At 54.1% G+C, this 19,410-nt stretch overlaps 9 protein-coding genes across 9 annotated transcripts; 4 read left to right on the top strand and 5 right to left on the bottom strand.

Annotated features, from left to right (window-relative positions):
* Positions 1-537: 537 nt before the first annotated feature.
* Positions 538-1,656, bottom strand: CLAFUR5_06121 (Dehydrodolichyl diphosphate synthase complex subunit; the record flags this gene model as incomplete). Its single annotated transcript, XM_047905269.1, has 1 exon — positions 538-1,656. One exon carries the CDS (start codon positions 1,654-1,656, stop codon positions 538-540), a length of 1,119 nt encoding a protein of 372 aa, XP_047761964.1.
* Positions 1,657-2,150: 494 nt separating this feature from the next.
* On the bottom strand, positions 2,151-3,479 carry CLAFUR5_06120 (uncharacterized protein; the record flags this gene model as incomplete). Its single annotated transcript, XM_047905268.1, has 1 exon — positions 2,151-3,479. One exon carries the CDS (start codon positions 3,477-3,479, stop codon positions 2,151-2,153), a length of 1,329 nt encoding a protein of 442 aa, XP_047761581.1.
* A 486-nt stretch (positions 3,480-3,965) lies between these two features.
* Positions 3,966-5,732, bottom strand: CLAFUR5_06119 (Acyl-CoA ligase cm3C; the record flags this gene model as incomplete). Its single annotated transcript, XM_047905267.1, has 1 exon — positions 3,966-5,732. One exon carries the CDS (start codon positions 5,730-5,732, stop codon positions 3,966-3,968), a length of 1,767 nt encoding a protein of 588 aa, XP_047762460.1.
* Positions 5,733-6,322: 590 nt separating this feature from the next.
* Positions 6,323-9,766, bottom strand: CLAFUR5_06118 (Sodium/potassium-transporting ATPase subunit alpha; the record flags this gene model as incomplete). The annotated part of the gene is made up of 2 exons (XM_047905266.1): positions 6,323-9,051; positions 9,169-9,766. 2 exons carry the CDS (start codon positions 9,764-9,766, stop codon positions 6,323-6,325), a joined length of 3,327 nt encoding a protein of 1,108 aa, XP_047761862.1.
* A 485-nt stretch (positions 9,767-10,251) lies between these two features.
* Positions 10,252-10,608, top strand: CLAFUR5_20048 (uncharacterized protein; the record flags this gene model as incomplete). Its single annotated transcript, XM_059462898.1, has 1 exon — positions 10,252-10,608. The coding sequence occupies one exon, from the start codon at positions 10,252-10,254 to the stop codon at positions 10,606-10,608; it is 357 nt and encodes a 118-aa protein (XP_059319009.1).
* A 219-nt stretch (positions 10,609-10,827) lies between these two features.
* On the top strand, positions 10,828-11,325 carry CLAFUR5_06117 (sulfoglucosamine sulfohydrolase; the record flags this gene model as incomplete). The annotated part of the gene is made up of 1 exon (XM_047905265.1): positions 10,828-11,325. One exon carries the CDS (start codon positions 10,828-10,830, stop codon positions 11,323-11,325), a length of 498 nt encoding a protein of 165 aa, XP_047762273.1.
* A 143-nt stretch (positions 11,326-11,468) lies between these two features.
* Positions 11,469-13,414, bottom strand: CLAFUR5_06116 (Putative dihydroxy-acid dehydratase, mitochondrial; the record flags this gene model as incomplete). Its single annotated transcript, XM_047905264.1, has 2 exons — positions 11,469-13,278; positions 13,344-13,414. The coding sequence occupies 2 exons, from the start codon at positions 13,412-13,414 to the stop codon at positions 11,469-11,471; spliced, it is 1,881 nt and encodes a 626-aa protein (XP_047762408.1).
* An 826-nt stretch (positions 13,415-14,240) lies between these two features.
* Positions 14,241-14,847, top strand: CLAFUR5_06115 (3-hydroxyphenylacetate 6-hydroxylase; the record flags this gene model as incomplete). Its single annotated transcript, XM_047905263.1, is given in 2 exon segments — positions 14,241-14,252; positions 14,272-14,847. 2 exon segments carry the CDS (start codon positions 14,241-14,243, stop codon positions 14,845-14,847), a joined length of 588 nt encoding a protein of 195 aa, XP_047761759.1.
* Positions 14,848-16,699: 1,852 nt separating this feature from the next.
* On the top strand, positions 16,700-18,468 carry CLAFUR5_06114 (uncharacterized protein; the record flags this gene model as incomplete). Its single annotated transcript, XM_047905262.1, has 3 exons — positions 16,700-17,043; positions 17,094-17,973; positions 18,043-18,468. 3 exons carry the CDS (start codon positions 16,700-16,702, stop codon positions 18,466-18,468), a joined length of 1,650 nt encoding a protein of 549 aa, XP_047762416.1.
* Positions 18,469-19,410: the final 942 nt, after the last annotated feature.

Here is a 19,410-nt window from a genome sequence, read left to right as displayed (position 1 = left end):
CACTACACAGCTCCGTGAACGCCTAATCAGCTCTCTGCGGTTGGTCTCACCAATCCCCCTCTCGACCGGGCTCAAGGGCGAGGGTCCGTCCTGTAAGTCCGTTGCCCTTGTCCGGTTGCTTGATGGGGCATGTGTTTCTGGGGCAGGGGTGCTGGTCTGTGCAGCTGCGTGTAGGGCAGCCTTCATTTGTAAGATGTACCACAGATGTGTTCCATCGCGACATTGCCAGCCGGGCCCCAGCGAGCGGGCACGACAATCAGGGCAAATGAGCTAGGTGGAGCAGTTTATGCCTGTTTACTGATCCAGGTTGCGTACGTCGATGATTTTGAGTTGATGACGAGGTGACGGGCTTGGTTGGAACAACCCGAGTGTTGGCTGCTGTCTATTGCTTCGAGGATTCTAGGATAAGTACTACAGAAGGGTATCATCTCCGTTCTATGCAAGCAAACAATGATGCTCAAGAAAAACTTCGCCAGGTCGCTGAAAGAACGCCATACACAAAAAGTCTATCGAATGACGGCAACCATCAGACGCAACTCATGCTGTCTTCAAGTGCACCTTGCCTTCCTGAGCGAGCTTCTTCTGCCGCCACTGCCACTCGACCAAAACGGGAAGGAAGTGCCATAGGTCGAACTCGGGCCATAAGCAGTCCAGGAAGCGGATCTCAGTGTCTTCGTGACACTGCCAGAGCATGAAGTCCGACAGTCGTTGCACGCCTGATGTTCGTATCAGGAGATCGAGGGGTGGCGCGTCGAAGGTGTAGGAGTTCTTCGTCAGGGTCGCTACTGTGATATCTTCAGGGTCTGGCAGGTCACTTGATCGCGAAGTAGGCTTGAGATTGGGCGAAGGTGAGTGGCTGGTCCGGGACGATGCGGGTTGTAGATTTGAAGATGCCTCTAGATCTTGCTCTGAGATGGCAGAGTCGCTGTCGGAGGGTATGGGGGTCTCGTCTGATCTTGACTGGGAGAATGGGAGGTACTCCTTTGGTAGCTGATCTTCTTCCGCCACTGAAGGCAACTGCCGACTGAGAATGTTACGCTGGATGTGAGTTTCGCTAAAAGGTCGCTTCAAAGCTGGTCTGGATGGCGGTTTTGTGAAGTCGCGCACTGTTTCTCGCACACTGTGGGTGATCTCCTCTCGACTCGTGTATGGGAAGCAGACATTGAGGAGTGCGGCGTCGTTGTGCTTGGTCATGTCCACTGCGCGATCGATCTGGTCCAGAACGTCCTGCCTCATGAGGCTCCTGTCTCCCAGCACCCTCACGCTCGCACCATACTGATCAAGCAATGCTCCATGCTCCGACAGCTGAACAATCCTCGTCTTGGCCATGTCCATCAGCGCATCGACCTCGTACTTGCTGCGCTTGAAGTTCTCGATGGAGAAGGCATAGATGGTGACGACTCGCACGCCGCTCTTATAACAGACCTCGAGGATCCTAGCCAATGCCTCAAAGCCCATGTTGTGCCCTTCCACCGTTTCCACCTTGGACTTCCGCGCCCATCTCCTGTTGCCGTCCATGACAAAGGCAATATGCTCGGGTATCGGACCGCATTTCAGTGCGCCTATTAATGTTTCGCGTAGGTATTGGATCATGTATTCGACGGGCGGTAAGGAGAGGAGCCATTTCCGCATGTGCGTTCCGTGTGCGACTGACATGTTTGAATCGTGATCGTTGGACGGGGTGGTGTAGGTGATGGTGGATGTTTCTTCAGTGAGATGATGTTGAGCTCAAGGCAGCGGCATTGGGAGGTGTCTTTGAGGGAAAGAGGCTGGAGGCTGGAGGCTGGCTGGATGGAGTGACACGTGTTTCGTATGGCGGAGGAGTGGCTGTACAGTGATGGCAGTGTGTGTTGCAGTGGCCGCGGAGCTGAGAAAGCACCAGCAGATGGTCTTGTGTATCATGTATGGGATTTGCTTGCACGGCTTTCCTGCTTTCGTTTCCCAGCAGCAAGCCGAAGCTTCGTACAAGCCACAAATCACACGCGCACCTGCCACATTGTACAGGCGGTGACGCAGGGTCTTGGCCAAACAGACAAGGATCCATGCCATGGATCGGCTTCTGCTGGAAACACTTTGAACAACAACTTGGCCACAACATCAACTGCATGTGCTTACAGCTAGAACTATCATACTACATGTGCTTACAGCTATCATACTACACCACCACTCCCGCTCGCGCTGAAGTACTCCTTCCAGAGCACGGTATCCTGAGCACGCCTGCTGCCGAACTCCTCACTGCCATACAAAGTGCTCAACTCCTGCCACGTCTTCACGAACAATCCATCCGTCCAATGCCGTCCTTCGTGCACCAACGCCCATAGTTTGGCGTGCAATATGTTCAACTGCCCGCCAGCGTCCTTCACTCCAGCATCACCATTCCAAGCTTTACCGATCACCGTTGCCGGAAAAGGTCCATCTAGGCGAAATACATGGCTCAGAAGACCTTGCCCAGGGAAGCCGCTGTTCAGAAGTCCAGTATTGTCTGGATCGTGGAAATCTGCCAGAAGAAGCTCATGCATCGCGCTATCCGGCCGAAGCACCATCACCCCGGCATTGAACATGCTACTAACGCCCAAGTCTTGCACCGCTGTGAAAGTGTACCGACAACTCTCCTCGGCATGTGTCTGGTCCTCCGTCCAAAGCAGCTCTCGTCGACAACTTCGTTCAGGAGCGAGCTGTTGGCTCAGGAGCGCATCGATATTGACCAGAGGAAACGCATCCGAGTCCAGGTAAGCAATCCGGCTGAAATCAGTCTGAGCCCACATCTCGAGCTTTGAGAACACATCCCGGAACCTGTGTGAGATGGAATTGCCATTGTGCAGGTCTGATCGGAATGGCATCTCCTGGACTTCTCGCACGATTGCGCCGATGGCTTCGAAGGACGACCGTTGTTCCTGCGATACGAAAGGTGCAACGAATACAGTCACGGAGTGCTCTGTGGATTTCGTGTCTGGTTTCCAGAGAAGTCGAAACACAACTTCATGAGTGGCGAGGAAGTACGGATCTTGTATGGAGCCATTGCGGCTCAGGAAAATCAACGCGAAGGTTGCATGGCCAGGACCTTTGTAGTGATGTGGCGCCATCGTTTTGAGGTGGTCAACATCGATCTTAGGGAATTCGAGGGCCAGATCATTTTCGAATGGGAGCTTGCTGCCGTAGCCGGGCGCATCAACCTCTGCCGAATGAGCGCTTGCTGGTGCTTCCGGAGAGGCTGTCGATAGTGCAGGACTTGTGTGTATTATGGGATGTTCCACTGCTGATGGTATCGGTAGATATACCTGCTGTGGATCTTGCGCAGAAGGAGGCCTCTCACACTCCTGAGACTCAAGAACATAGCTTGGGTTTGAGATGTGAAGCAGGTCCTTGATGTATCCCCTAGAGTTGGCCGACGGCGATGATATGTGCCAGGAAAATCCGACAATGAGGACGATGGTCAGCCCCAGAACCGCGTACATCCTCCTTGTCATTAAGCTGGCCATGACTTGCTCAGCTAGTGCGCGACCTCGGACGATTCAGAACGATCATGATGTCAGGCGCGCATGCCCAGAACGTCTTCAGAAAGACGCGCGATATCAGCGAGACAAAGATGGACGTGTGTTGTGCTGTCTTTCAGGGATCGTGGCTTGCGATGGTGGCATCGTAAGTTGTGACGGTCCTCGGCTCCTTTTTGCTGGCCTCGTACGGCATCACCCTCCCGCGCGTACAACATCAGCCACACGACAACTCATTGCCGAGATGCAGGTTGTTGCAGGTTGCATACAGGTGCTTATCGCAGTAGTCTGACATGCAGCGTCCGTCTTCCACAGCTTCATATTACCCGTCCACCAATGAAACGCGAGTGAAACCGATACAGCGCGTGAGCAAGTTATCATCAAGAACATGCTACATACACAACTCGCATCGTAGCACACTATACGCTCGCTCTCGCAAAAGCATCGTACCAGAATAACTGCGACTCCAATCATTTACAACTTCGACCCCTTCTTCATTTTCTCCCTCTCCTGATCCCTCATCAACCTCCTCAAAATCTTCCCACTAGGACTCTTCGGCACAGCCTCAATAAACTCCACCCCACCCTTCAACGCCTTAAAACTACTCTTATGATCCGTCACATGCTTCTCAATACTCTTCCCCAACTCCTCATCACTCTTGGCCCCGGTACTCGCAGGATTCTTCACCACGAACGCCTTCGGCACCTCGCCCTCGCGATCACTCGGGAACCCAATCACGACGCAATCGTTCACAGCTGGATGCGTTAGGATATGCGCCTCAAGTTCGGCAGGCGCGACTTGGTGGCCTTTGACTTTGATGAGTTCCTTGATCCGGTCGGTGATGAAGACGTGTTCGAAGCCGTTGGGGGATTTGGAGATGACGGCTTCGTCGCCGGTCCGCATGTACCGCCCATCGGAGAAGTCTACGAAGGTTTCCTTGGTGGCTTTGTCGTTGTTCAAGTAGCCTAGCACTACTGCTGGGGATTTCACGCAGAGCTCACCGGGCTGGTCGTAGCCGGTGATTTCGTTGCCTTCGGTTGTGATGAGTTTGGCGGTGATGCCAGGCAACAAAGAGCCGGAGCTGCCGAACCAGATATCTTCGGGGACGGTGGCGCAGACTACGGTGGATGTCTCTGTCAACCCGTATCCTTGACGGATGGCCCAATTTGGGTACATTTCCGCAAGATCGTTGGCCGTCTCCTTTCCTAGCGGTGCTGCGCCGGTGAATGCTGCGCGGACGGAGGAGAGGTCGTATTGTTTGCAGATGTCTTTGGCCTTTGTGACGTGGATGATCATGGGAGGGACTAGGTAGAGCATTCGGATCTTGTAGTCTTGAATCGATTGAAGGAGCCATTTGAAGTCGTATTTGGGGAGGACTACGACTCCGTCGCCTCTGTATGGTCCCACATGGGCAATCACTACGAGGCCGTAGATGTGGGACATGGGGAGCAGGCCTAGGCAGTTTTCGGTGTAGTGGTCGTCGTTTTCTTGTTTCATGATCGTTTGGCGGTTGGGCGTTTCGTGGGTTGTCATTTGGAGCGTGTTGGCGATGACATTGTAGTGGCTGATCATCACGCCCTTTGGAAGGCCGCTCGTGCCGCTGCTGTAGCAGAGAAAGGCACATCTTTCTTTGCCCTCGCCTCGTTTCCAGCTGGCGTCGCTTGGCTCGATTCTGTCCAGCTTCTTCCCCATGTCTACAAGGTTCTCAATCGTCTTGTTGTCCGGCGCAGTCGCTCCGCCAGTGATAACCTCCGCGAGTGGCATGATATAAATCTTGCCACCCTTCATCTTGCTCTTCTTCACGCCGTCCTTGGTCGTCTGCAACAGCGGTAGACACGTGAAAATCGCCTTTGCCCCAGAATCGTTCAACTGATACTCCAGCTCGCTCGCATTGTACGCCGCATTGACGCACGTCAAGATTCCACCAATCCTATGCACTGCCCATGCTAGGGTCAAGTAGTCGATTGTGTTCAAGCTGAAGATGGCGATGACCTTGTCCCAGGCGCTGCCTTGGTTAGGCTTGAAACCGAACTCCTTGCACAGAGCTCGGGAGAGGTAGTCGACGCGTTCCTTTAGCTCCAGGGCGGAGAACTTCCTGCCGGTGAGGGCGCAGGAAAATGGAGGTTGGGAGTAGCCGAGGGGGAAGCGGCCGTAGTTTTCGTCGAACATGAAGCGTTCGATGGAGATGGAGTCTGGGACTTCTGGAAGGGGAGGAACCCATGATGGGGGTGTGAATGGCATGTTGAAGGTTGGGGTGCGAGAGTATAGGTGTTGCTGGCAGTAGGTGTAGGAAGGGAAGACAGACGTGAAAGTGAATGTTACTTACTTGCAGTGCTGCCAGTGCATGGAGCTACCGCAATCGAAGGCCGCGGCTGCTGGAGCCAGCCTCTGTGTGGTGTTTCCGGTGCTCCATCAACGGTAAAGACGTGGAGCTTTCCAATGGAGAGATTCGGCCGAGAACTTTAGCTTCGATGTCGTGCGGGGATACAAGCGTGGCTTGGGCCAGGTTGTGGTCATGAGAGCGTGGAGTTGTCTTGGCCATCTCGTGGTGATCGCGGAGGTCTGTCGGCCATGTATCTCGCGATACGTCTTGTTCTTGTCAATGTAATGGAAGGTGTCACCCATACATTCCTCGCTCCCGGGTCGCCATGAAGCGAGAGATATGATAATGGACCTCGACTTCGTGCAGGAAAGGGCCTAACGTGAACATGGAACTCATTGCTACAACGCTCGCATCTGCCTCCAACACCTCGCTATACAACGCCCGCCACTGGGTCATGTCGTGGCAAGCATCTAATCACATATGCCACGTCCACAAATACATCACCCTCCTACCAAGCAATCCTGGCCAAGAAACCCTGAGGCCAACGTCGCACGCAGAACTTCCTAGCCTCATCCAACAGCAGAATCGCCATCCCGAATGCCATGGGCAAGAACCAGTGTGCGACAGGCACAACGGCAGTCTGCAACGTATCGTGGAAAGCTGGCACGTACAGCCAGATGATGGCGAAGACCAGCGCGAAGCAGATCGCCGGCAGTAAGAGCCAGTTCATGCTGTGCTGGAGCACGGACAGGCGTCGCGTTCGCACGGCAAAGAGCACGAACCATTGCATGACGACCAGGTTGACGAAGTAGACCGAGCTGGCCGTGTTGAGAATGTCCTTATACTGCGCCTGAGTCATGCCTTTAGGCACAGCACCGAACCCGAACCAGAGCGATGAGAATGGGACGGCATTGCGTTGTGCGTACCAGTAGCCCATCGCGAACGAGCTAACGGTTTCCAGGATACCAATGAAACCATAGGCTTGTAGGATGAGCTTCCAGTTCACCAGTCGATCCTTCTTCGCATTGCGTGGTGGTCTGGTCAGAACGTCTGCTTCGGGTTTCTCGTAAGCTAGCGCAGTTGCTGCAGCACAATCCGTGAAACAACAGATGATGATCATGAGGAAGCTGCTCAAGATCTGCGGTAGGCCGAAGGCGACGTTCGTCATTACAGGCCAGAACTCTGAGAAACTGCCTGCTGGGAGAAGGTAGGTGATTGTCTTCTTCAAGTTGTCGTACACTACACGTCCATATTTGACGGCTTCGATGACGGCGGCGAAAGAGTCGAGGAGGACCATGTCGGCAGCCTCGATGGCAATGTCGCTTCCGGATCCCATGGCAATGCCAATGTCGGCTTCCTTTAGTGATGGCGCATCGTTCACTCCATCTCCAGTCATACCGACGGTTAGCTCTCTGCTTTGGAACTCTCTGACGATCTTCAATTTGTGCTCCGGCGTTGTTCGAGCGAACACAATCTCTTCGTATTGCGCAAGTTTGTCCCACATGCTGTCATCCAGAGTCTCAATGTCGGCACCACTGAGCACAATGCTCTTGTGTAGGTACTGGCGAGATCCATCCGACGAATTTGACCGAGACTCGATGATACCAGCACTTACCAGGTAGCTCTCTTCGAAAGCTAGATGCGTGACGTCGTCGATGTTCTTGGGGGTGGAGGTAATGATACCACACTCTGCCGCAATGGCCTGAGCTGTAAGCTTGAAGTCACCAGTGACCATGAAGACGCGAATTCCAGCGCCGCGAAGAATGCTGACGACTTCAGGGATCTCTGGACGTGGCGGGTCGACGATGCCAACGAGTCCAGCAAGGACGAGATCATGGCCAGCGCGGCCCAGTATCTCACGTTCGTATTCTCTGGGTTGCTCAGTAGGGTCAAAGGTGAGCTTTTCGAGGGGCTTCTCGGCTAGCAGAATGACACGCTTTCCTTGCGATGACCAGAAGTCCTTCATGCCTTCCAATGTGCGTTGGTCGGACTCAGTCATCGGCTTGGTGGAACCATCCAGATCGATGTATGAGGTGCATCGTGGGAGCAGAATGTCCGGCGCGCCCTTGATCATTAGCAGAGCGTTCTCGAACTTCTCGGATGTCTCCGATGTAGCGACATTGACCGCGAACTTGTTCTTGCTGTTAAAGGCGACCTTGAAGATCGAGCGCCAATCGTTCCGTAGTTCGCGTACGTTCTGCATCGACTCTGCAAAGCGCAGGATTGCAGAGTCCGTTGCATCGCCGTTGACCTTGCGATCGATGATGGGTTTGTCGAGCGTCGACGCATCGAACTCTGCTTCGTTACATACAGCACTGGCATTGGCTAGCTGCCTGATGCCTTCGCTGTCTCTGTAACGTTGCTCTGCATCGACAGCTGAGAAGGCAGTCTTGCCGACCAGAAAGTCTGTGACCGACATTTGGTTGCGTGTCAGGGTACCGGTCTTGTCTGAGCAGATGACATTGACGGCGCCAAGTGTCTCCACAGTCTTCAAGCTCTTGCAGAGAATCTTGTTCTTCCTCATGATGTTCGCGGTGATGGTCAAGCTGGCCGTGACCGCAATGGGTAATCCTTCGGGGATGAAAGCCACCGCAACGCTCACGCAGGAGACGATGAGCGCCGAAACCGAGATCCAGCCTGGATGTTCTTGTCGCAGCCAGCCTGCCCAGATCGCAATGACGATGACGACCATTGTCAACATGATACAAACAATGAACAGGACAAAGTAGAGGATCTCCTTCTGCAGTGGTGACATCCCGGTCTTCGGGGTACTGGTGAGCTTAGCGATTCGTCCAAACACTGTGCGGTCGCCCGTTTCGAGGATGAGGCCCCAAGCGCTACCAGACACGCAATGTGTACCTGCCAGGCCGATATTTGCGGTCTCGAGATAGTTGTCGTCTGTTGATTCGACCGAGCCGAGAAGTGGAGCTGGCTCTCCGGTGAGGATACTGCGGTCGAATCTGGCATCGGATGAGACTTCGAGGAAGCGAACATCAGCTGGCAGCTTGTTTCCGATCGTGATCCGAAGGATATCGCCAGGAACCACATCGCGTCCGTCGGCCCTTTGCTGCGAGCCACCACGGAGGATCATGCATTCTTCTGGGAGCATTCGGGTGATGCTACTCATGACGCGAGAACTCGAGAAGTCTTGCCAGAATGAGAAAGCTGCTTGAATGACCCAAACGATAGCTAGCACAATCGCTAACGCGAGGTTCGCGACCGCAGGCTCAGGGTTACCTGTAGAAGAGGGAGTTAGCTCTAGTTCAGAAGCCTTCCTCGTGGTCTGAGCACCAGCTATGGTACCATGGCTGCACGATCGCGACCGCGAGATCTGATGCTTTCAAAGATACGTACCTAATGGCTTCCATGATGCAAATACCAGTATTGAAGCAACAAAGAGGATGGTGCCGAAGCCACCGAAGAGGTAGCCGATCGTCTGCTGGAACCATCTTGATGGAGGCGGCGTTGGCACGTTTCGGCCAATCTCCTTGATCTTCTGAGCAGCTTGAGCATCAGAAATTCCAGTGCCACGGGAGGTCGAAAAGCGTTGTATCAGCTCATCAATTGTAGATTTGTGATAGTCGATGCTTCCAAGCTCGAGTTGAGCGGAGTTTTGCTTGCTCTTCTTGTCCTTCTTGCTTTTGGTAGGCTTCTCATCTTTGGCAAAGCTCCTTCTGTTGGCCTCATCGACTCCAAAGGAGAGTGTCCTGAAGACCGGCGGCAGTGCGAAGCTAGGGTCTATGCTCCGGCGAGCAGCCCTGATTGACATTGACGAGTCCCGCGATCTGGAACGTGCATGGCTTCCACGCCTGTCGAAACGATCTGTGCTTGTGCGACGAGGACGGGTGTCAGTAGCATAGGTAACACGACCTCTGTCGCCGGTCGGGACCCGTTCAAGCTCCCCAGCGGCGAGCGTGTGGGCCTTGGGAAGGTTGGGCACTGGCTCGTCCATGGTGGAAGATATCAAGAAAAGACAAGTGCAGAGGTCAAGGAATGCGAGAGAGGGAACGAGGAATGCCGGACACGGAGCAGGGTAGCTCTATATACCAAGGCATGGCGAACATGTGAGAATTAGATTGGCTTTACCGTGCCACCCACGTGTGATGTTACGCTACAATGGATGATGGTAGCAGTGGTTGGGAGTCGCAAGCGAGATGGTGTCGCTGTTGTTCGGCGGTAGTACAGCCTGCGCTGCGCGCCAGTGCACAAAGGGAGGGAGCATGAGCGATTTGATTTTGTATGAGCGATTTTCTGTCTCTGCTGTCAGCCGTTCCAACACAACCTTGTTGCACTCGAGCTTTCGCAGATCTGGCCTGCCGGTGACAGACGAGCGGTCGAGTGCTGTGAGGCTCGTCGACACGAAGGATGGCAATTTAGCGATGGTGCAAAGTTGTTGTTGAAGAAGGAAGGTGCAAGCTTGAATCAAGCTGAGGTTCCATGTTGACCCAATCGCATGCCAAGCGAACCGAAACCACAAGCCAGACAAGCAATGATTCCATGAATCATCTAGCCACCGTGGCTCTCTTGCTCCTCCACCTGTGCGCAGCTCCAATGTCCTCGACGCCTCGTCTCATGCACATCATATCTCGTGTTCGAGCTACTGCAGGCGAGATTTCGTGCGCACTATGCCCCGTGCCACGTACTCTTCTGCCCTTGAGGTCAAAGGACCGCACCAATCGCTGCATCGACGGGCATCGAACTGACTATGGAACAGCGCAGGAAGAACATTTTGCTGCTCATCGCAGGTGCGACGCAAGAGCAGAGCGACTCCGAGCTGTGCTGTGCTGCCGCTGACCGCCACAAGATGACCTGGGCAAGTTTGTGGGCTGCTATGGATGCGAGTCCATCAAGACACCCAATCTCGATAAGCTTGGGAGGGAAGGCGTTCGTTTCGACAACGCATTCGCCTCCACGGCATCGCGCTCATTCCTCCCCCTCATCACCTCAAACCCCTCCTAAAACGCTCCAGCAGACTGGCCCCAAGAGATCTTCGGCAGCCACACCTTCCACGAAATGCAAAACTACTGGCCCACCCGAATCCTCCGCACGCCCCGCTACAAATACCACCGCAACATCGCCTGGCGTCTAGATTTCCCCTTCGCCGCGGATCTCTACGCCAGCCGTGCGTTCGAAGAGATTCGGAATATGCCTGCACCAGTCATGGTAGGGACCAGGACCCTCAAGAATTATATTTTCCGCCCAGCTGAGGAGCTCTATGATCTGGAGCAAGATCCTCAGGAGGTTCGGAATTTGACTGGTGATGAGAAGTATAGGGAATTGCTGCTTGAGATGCGTGAGAAGGTCACGGAGTGGCAGAAGCAGACTGGTGATCTGTGGCTCTATCGCGACGGGCAGAGCGTTACGGGTTTGTCGAGATATGCTAAGGATGGGCTGGAGGTGCCTGAGAGGCTTGACTTTGATGTTGAGAGGCCTGGAACGGAGGGTGTGGTGATGACTAGACACCTTGATAAGGACGCGTATTCGGCTGGGATCAAGGAGACGACGTATTGATGTGCAAACCGATCACTCAGGTTATTGATGGTATAATTACATAACTTGCGACAAACCCTGCCCGGCCAGCTGGTATCCATGCTGTGTATCTCCCACGTGCGCCCCAACGCCATGCTGTTATGATACAGTTTTGATGTTCCAGTTTACTTTTGCACACCGAAAGCCTCAGACGCTCCCCCAGCGCTGTCGAGCTCCGCGGTACTGATATTGGCGTCCGTGATACATCCATGGCTGGCATCCTGGACATTGCGTGCGTACTTGAACAACACACCCTTCTTATACTTAAGCGGTGGTGGCGTGAACTCCTGTCGTCTTCGTTCCAGCTCGTCCTCGGTGATGTTGTTGATGTCAATCACACGGTTCTCAGCATCGATTGTGATCTCATCACCATCTCTCGCGAGACCAATCGGGCCTCCTTCTTGTGCTTCGGGCGTTACGTGCCCAATGAGGAAACCGTGAGAGCCACCGGAGAAGCGTCCGTCAGTGATCAGGGCGACATCGTTGCCGAGGCCTGCACCCATGATGGCGGAGGAAGGCTTCAACATCTCTGGCATACCGGGTCCACCCTTTGGTCCTTCGTAGCGGATGATGACGACAGTCTTTTCGCCCTTCTTGATCTCACCTCGCTCAAGGGCCTCGATGAAGAGATCTTCGGCGTCGTAACACTTCGCCTTGCCGGTGAACACGGTGCCTTCCTTGCCTGTGATCTTGCCAACAGAGCCACCAGGTGCCAATGAGCCGCGTAGAATCTGAATGTGGCCGGTCTTCTTGATGGGGTTGCTGATGGGCCGGATGATGTCTTGGTCGCCGGGGAAGTCTGCGGCTTTCTCGACGTTCTCCTTGAGAGTCTTACCAGTCACCGTCATGCGGCTACCGTCCAAAAGACCTTCCTTGAGCAGGAATTTGGTCAACGATGGAATGCCACCAATGTTGTAGAGATCTTCGAACACGTATTGACCAGATGGCTTCAGATTGGCAAGGAAAGGCGTGGAGTCGGTGACTTCCTGGAAGTCGTCGATGGAAAGATCAATGCCAACAGAGTGTGCGATGGCGATAAGATGCAGGACCGCGTTAGTTGAACCACCAGTGATGTTGACAATGACCATTGCATCCCTGAATGCCTGCCGTGTAAGGATGTCGCTCGGCCGGATGTCCTCCTTGAGTAGGTTGCGAATTGCTGGACCTGCGGCCAAGCATTCAAGCTGCTTCGCCTTGCTGGCTGCTGGGTTCGATGATGAGCCAGGGAGTGACATGCCCATGACTTCGATGACGGATGCGAGAGTGTTAGCAGTGTACATGCCACCACATGCACCGCAGCCTGGAATGGAGTTCCGCACAATGTCGAATCGCTCCTCCTCGTCGATCTCGCCGGTCAAGAACTGGCCGTATGACTGGAATGCGGACACGATGTCCAGTCTGGCATTGCGTGGCTTCACGCCACATCCTGCAGCGATTGTGCCACCGTAGACCATCAGACTGGGTCTGTTCACGCGTGCCATGGCCATGATGACACCGGGCATGTTCTTGTCGCAACCAGGTATACTGATATTCGCATCGTACCACTGTCCACCCATGACAGTCTCGATGGAATCTGCGATCAAGTCTCTACTTTGTAGGGAGTATCGCATGCCGGAGGTGCCCATACTGATGGCGTCTGACACACCGATGGTGTTGAACTGCATACCCAGCAGACCCGCCTTTTCTACGCCCTCTTTCACCTTGTGGTTGAGGTCCATCAAGTGCATATTGCAAGGATTGCCACCATACCATACTGACGAAATTCCAACCTGCGCCTTGTTCATGTCCTCCTCATCGAGACCGGTGGCGTACAGCATAGCTTGTGACGCGCCCTGTGCCTTTGGCTGTGTGATGTGTTTCGAAACGGCATTGAGGCCTTGGGCTTCGGTGGGGAATGGCTGCTTCGATCTTCTTGCTGAGCTCGACAGTGCTCGCCTCGTGCAATGGTTAGCTACCAGTCGCGTGCAAGCATCTGTGCTGCTGGCTAGTCTTGTACGTACATGGAGTGCCATTGGCTCCTTGAGCACCAGGCTGAGCGCGCAGGCAGCGCACCAGACCGTAACGCCAGCATTGTGATGATTGACAGCGCTCCGGTACGGATGTACTGGAGCTATGAGGGTTGCACTCTAGGAACTTTTTGGAGAGGTTGATAAATCACTCCCAGCCGATTGGATAGCGGCCGTGCTTCTTTTGCCGATGCCGGAGCTCTCTAGACTAGATACATAGAACTACCACGCGCGTTCGAGTTCGAGTCACTGCTACCACCACGACACCACGACACAACCATCATCATCATCATCATCATCATCATCCTCATCGGGGCCACTGATCAGCTGCCTTGGCAATCCATATGCCTACATCTTCTGAACGCAGCGGTGTCATTAGGGAGTCCGCCTCGACAATGAGAGCTGCGAGGCAGGCAATCCTTGACTCGGCATGGCCGCTGTCTCCTAGCCACAGCTTTACTACGTCCGAGAGAGTGTCAGGCACAGCCCATTGCCCATTTCTGACATCCGTGTGTAGGAAGAGAAGTACTCAGTCGGAAGCAATACTAATCACATCCACTCGCTTGTGCTTACACACTACTTGTGCACTTCACCACGGATCCAGCTGACATTGACGAGGGAAACTAACATGAACTTCATAGGCCGTCAAGAATCATTCTACATTCAATCCAGCTTGCTTCTGCTGTCATCCATGACCGCCGCCATGTCATCTATGCTGCCGCTTGTGCTTTCTGACCTTTGGACCACAGCAGTCCTCGTATTGCTCTACATCTTCGCTTACGACATTCTCAGGTGGCGTTCACGCAATCCACAATTCTCAGGACCTCGTGGGCTACCAATCGTTGGCAACCTGCGGCAACTGAATAACGTCTCTCCGGAAAGGCTGCGTCAATGGTCGAAACGGTAAGGCGAAGTCTTTCAGATCCAAGACAAAGCATACGCTGAGATCTCGTCAGTGTATCCCAATGATACAGAACTGTTGTCAGCAGCGACAGCAGAAGGCCCCGACTTTGCAGACAAGCTTCCGTATCTGCATGAGCTAGGTCAGGAATGTCTGCGCTATTTCACCGTACTTATGCTATCGCTTCCACGAACTACCACCCAGCCCTCTGTCTACAACTCCAAGCATATTCCGGCAGGTACCACTCTCTGGCTCAACGCCTGGGCGTGCAATATGGACTCTGAGATCTGGGATGATCCAGAAGTGTTCCGTCCCGAGCGCTGGCTTCAGCGACCGAACGCACCTTTCTTCACCTATGGTCTTGGTCATCGGATGTGTGTCGGAGTAGCTCTTGCCAATAGAGAGCTTGAGCTGGTACTCTTGCGTGTCCTGGGATATTTCGAGATCCAGTCTGCACACCCACAGGAGACAGATGCAAGCCCGTGGACAGGGAGTTCCAATCGCAGCGTCGCGGGCGGCTTTCCCAAGCATTATGAGGCGTACTTCATGCCGAGAGACGAGGAGAACCTGCGAAGAGCATTGGGTGCCAGATCTTGAGAGGCTCAGCACGCACTGTAGTGGCGGGTGGCGGCTCGCTGCGAGACCATTCCAATGCACTCAATGAGTGCAGCCATGCCTCAAGCACTCGGTCCTCGACCTTCATACCAATCAGAAGCTTGACCAGCTTTCGGAAAGGGAGCTCCAAATCGCGGACCATCATTATCTTACGCCCTTCCTCCAAGGTCACACTCAGCGAACTCCCGGCCGTCGGTACGATATTCTGCACAGGCTCGTCAACGCGTCGAAATAGTTCATGGATTTCATAGCAGTCCTGGAGCGACACAATGTAAGCGACTTGCTGGGTGAGATGCACGTTGAGGCGCGTGTTCCCGAGGATCTTGTCGAAGAGAGCTCCTGTACTGGTCGTGTAAAAAATGCGATCGGGCGCTGGTGATATAGCTCGCGAAGTTCCAGAGTCGACAACGGTTGGACTTGACAAATTAGACGATGAATGACCCTCGACATCCTATCTCGACGACATGGGCGTTGTTTTCGACCGCATGGTCTGCCTGGAGCGTTTGAGTGGTCGACTCGCTTCCTCCCTTGGACTGCTGGACAATGAATCCACCCGCGATGCAGGCAAGTGAAGATGGCTTGCGGCTGTCGAAGAGCTATTCGCAGACGGGCGAATGGCTGAGGGCCCCCGTCTCTTTGATGGATTCAAGTTGATCGCGTGCGGCTTTGCTGACTTTCCGTTCGTTTTCCGATACGATATGATCTTCTCTACCATCATGTCGTGGAAATGCTCCTGCAGACTGATCTGGTCAGTTGATGACATGTTACGACGGCATCCAACATACTGATCACGATCTTCCTGCTTGGAGAAATACCGAATTCTGGGGTATGTACCAGGAACATCTTCATCGTCCGCATCAAACAGCCATGCTGATCGATCTACAGTTTCGTCGGGCCATAATTTTGGGCCCAACTCATCAAAAACAGCCCAGCAGTCGTCCCCCACTTGTTCACAGTCGCGCAGATCGTGCGGGCTCACCGCAAGGTACTTTCGTCCAAGGTCCCATATTCGGTCTTGCAAATCCTGTAACGGGGTATGAGGTCCTCTTTTCCAGTTGGTCGCCACTGAGATACTGATACCCAGTGCCTCTTCCAAGTGACGTATGGTCAGTCCGCGCTGTCTCAGAGTCGGAGGCACGTGTCTGGTGGGCGATGCCATGGCGATATCGGAGATGTTGTCCTGCGCGTATGTGACGGGGAGCAGCAATTGGCCAACGGCTTGGTGGAAAGACCAGGCTGATAATGTAGTCGCGTGATCGCGATCCCAAGGATAAGAACGAACGACCGCGTTTGCGGCAACAGAAGCGGTCGTTGCCTGACCAGGTTCTCTTTCGAGCATTGGCGCGGATCGCCGCACTGCAGCGCAAGGATCGCGTGCAGCAGCAGACGTTACACGACATGTGTCATTCTCCGCTTGCAAGAGTGGACATGTCAGAATACCATGCAATATCGCCAGATTCACAATGCGAAGTCCTCGACCAGAGATAAGAGCATGGAGCTGATGATCCGGTCATAGCGTTGCACACACGACACGACGCGCACAATCTCCTGCTTCACATCCTGAGTCGATGCGGTCGAGCGAGCGGCATCGCAACCATGCACGGACGCGTGTGTACTGTACGCTAGCGCAGGTGCCGCCAAGATGCCTCATGTCGCAGCTCTAGACCGGGTAGCACAGCAAACGCGCAACCGATGGACACGCTGATCGGAGGTAGATGTTTACTTTGATCCATCTAACTGTCCACAACATCAACGCCGCTGACACGAGCCGTATTGCCTTACAAACCAACATCGACAATCTGAACGCCAGCTGTATGCTTCTGACCCGAACGGGATGGTACGCACACGCATAGGAGATTTGGAGAAGTCGTTAGGATTCAGGTGGCATGGTAAATTGCTTCGGCACCGCAGGACACCAGACGCTGGACCCATGAGCCAGCTCCTGGACGATGTCGAGGATGTGGTCGACCAATACTATGATCTACCCTCGGAGGCTGCAATCCGCATGTCTGCTAAGCTTGAAGAGGAAGCCTGCGCACTGCTTGCCAGGATTGGGCCGCAAGTCTGGCCAGATGACCCTGTGGGGTGGCTACTCTCGACAACAGCAGAGGTTTTCGATGGTCCCAAAGGACTGTACCCTCGTGATCTGTACTTTTCGCGACAGGAAGACCGAATAAAGTATGTCAGCAAATACACAAGGCGTGTCTATGATATTGACATCTCCTTAGGATACGAGAGATATTCCATCAATGGGTGATCCACAAGACCACACGCGCGCGCGAGCATCACCTGGCTAAAACACACCCTGCGGGCACATCAACTCCAAAAGCTCGCAAGAGCACGCAGCAGTCAGCAGTAAGCGCACGCGCGATCGATCGCAGCTCAGACGAGGACTCGACATCCGATTACGAAGAGACTGGGACGACGAAGGCAGTCGCCAAACAGCATGCACTCTCAGCCGAATCGTCGACCAAGCAAGCGAAATATGACAGCCCCAGGGTCCGTGGCAGAGACATGGAGGGTATTCCACCAACACGGCCTGCGGCACCCATTGAGAGACCTGTATCTGGAGGCAAGTCCCAAGATCTAGCTGCCAGGCCAAGACTGTTGCAAGAGTTGCCCCTTATGTCTACTGATCTTGGGCCGTCGGAGACGACGCAACCCAGCCAGCAAGATGTATGGGAAGCGCCTGGTACCGCCTTGGGAGCATCGTGCTCGAATTCTGGTCAGCGTCAAGCTACGACGTCTGCACCATATGCCGGCTCAGCCAATAGTGCTTCATCCCAAACCGCACTCTCGTCAAAGGTCGCCTGTCCGCAGTCAGACAGTGATCTGGGCCCTAATGTTGAGCAGATACTGCATCGGGAGCTGCAGCCTCGTGATATCACCTCGAAGAATGCGAACTCGACCACCTCAGATCGATTGCCTGGGTTTCGACTTCTCACCAGCACCAATTACGATGTTCAGAGCGGCAGCTCGCAAGGCCAGCAGAACAGCACAGCAACGTCGTCAACAATCGCAACGCATGATCCGGAGAAGGGGGCTGTAGGGATCGAGGCTCGAGGCGAGGTCAACGCAGCTTTGCCCATGCCTTCAGCGCCCACTAAGGTAAGCACTACTGTAAGGTGCATGTAACGTCAGGAGAAGTGTAAATGGCTGTTTCGTTTGATCTTACAGAACCACACACCGATTGTCAGCCCAAATCAAGTCACTGTGCGCGAGAATGTATACATACCTACAGAGCCAGCAGCGATGAGACAACGCAATTTGGCAACAAGCAAGAAATGGCTTCCAGGCTATGACCTCGCACGAGACGTGCTGGCGGACTGGGCAGATTGTCCCGTGGTGGCACAGCTGCTTCATGCTGGAGTACCTCTGGCTCGTGGTGACCTGGAGAACCTGAAGGCCGTCTTCGAGCATAACCCAGAAGCTCGCAAGACGATCTTGCCATCAGATGCGATCACTGCGACTATGGCTTTGGAAAGAGTCAAGCGAGGGCCATCTCAGCCAGCGAGTGGACTCTTGACTCCACTCGCAAGCGATGAACAGAATGACAGCAAAACTGGGCGTTCTGAAGATGATTCAAGCATCGATTGGTCATAACAAAGAGCTCGGCGACGTCGGCGAGTGGACAGATATACATACCACCCACATCTCATTTAGCCACCTCATCTTCGCGCAAGCGTAGACGGGACTCGGCGTCCTACGACCATGGCGAAGAACTCAAAATTGCCTCAAAGGTGCGCGTGATCGACGTTCGATCGGAAGCCAGGAACACGGTATCATCCCCTGCGGAGCGAACCAAGTCGCCCAAGACGCAGGAACATGGCAAGGCCGAGTGTAACAGTCATCCCACAGCAGATGCTTCTTTCGAGAGTCCGGGGCGCAGAACACAACCCGCCGAAATCAATGCCCACTCGTCGTCCAAGCACAGTGTCAAAGAGCAAGTGACGCCGCGCCTGGCGACATCAGACGAGCAACGACCTCTAACTCACGCAATGTGCACTCCTGTTCCGGGAACAACGCAAGATAACGAGATCCCCGCAACAGCAACGTCGCGTACCAGCATCGCACCACCTGCGACACCAGCACCATCCGCTGTCCCTCTAGAGCAGCCCCAACTTGCAACAACAGACGATTACTTTGAGCGCGCACAGATCGAGCTATGCTGGGGACCCGAGACGGACGTGCCGGACCATCTCGTGATGGAAGACTGCGCGACCGTCGACGACTTCTTCAAGCTGATCAACGATCAAGTGCCGCGCGAGCTGTCAGCGAAGGGCAAAGTTGTCGAGGAGATCAAAGCCAAAACACTCTCCTGTACGACTGATCTTAAAGTCCGATTGCCGTATTCCGAGGACGAAGGCGGATAGGGGAAGTGTCAGGCAGCTGGTGAAGAAGATGAAGATGCTTGGGAAGGACGATGAGGTGGAGCTCGGGTTTGATGCGGTTCTCAAGTGAAGCTGCTTGATGCGAGGAGCAGATGAGAGCAAAGTGAAGACTTTTCCTACAACTTCCCATGCGACTGACTGTGGAAGCTTGCTC

Source organism: Fulvia fulva, chromosome 5 (assembly GCF_020509005.1).
Source record: "Fulvia fulva chromosome 5, complete sequence".
In the NCBI taxonomy this organism is placed as follows: domain Eukaryota; kingdom Fungi; phylum Ascomycota; class Dothideomycetes; order Mycosphaerellales; family Mycosphaerellaceae; genus Fulvia; species Fulvia fulva.
The sequence above is the reverse complement of the archived record's forward strand: the minus strand, read 5'-3'. Positions and strand labels throughout refer to the sequence as shown.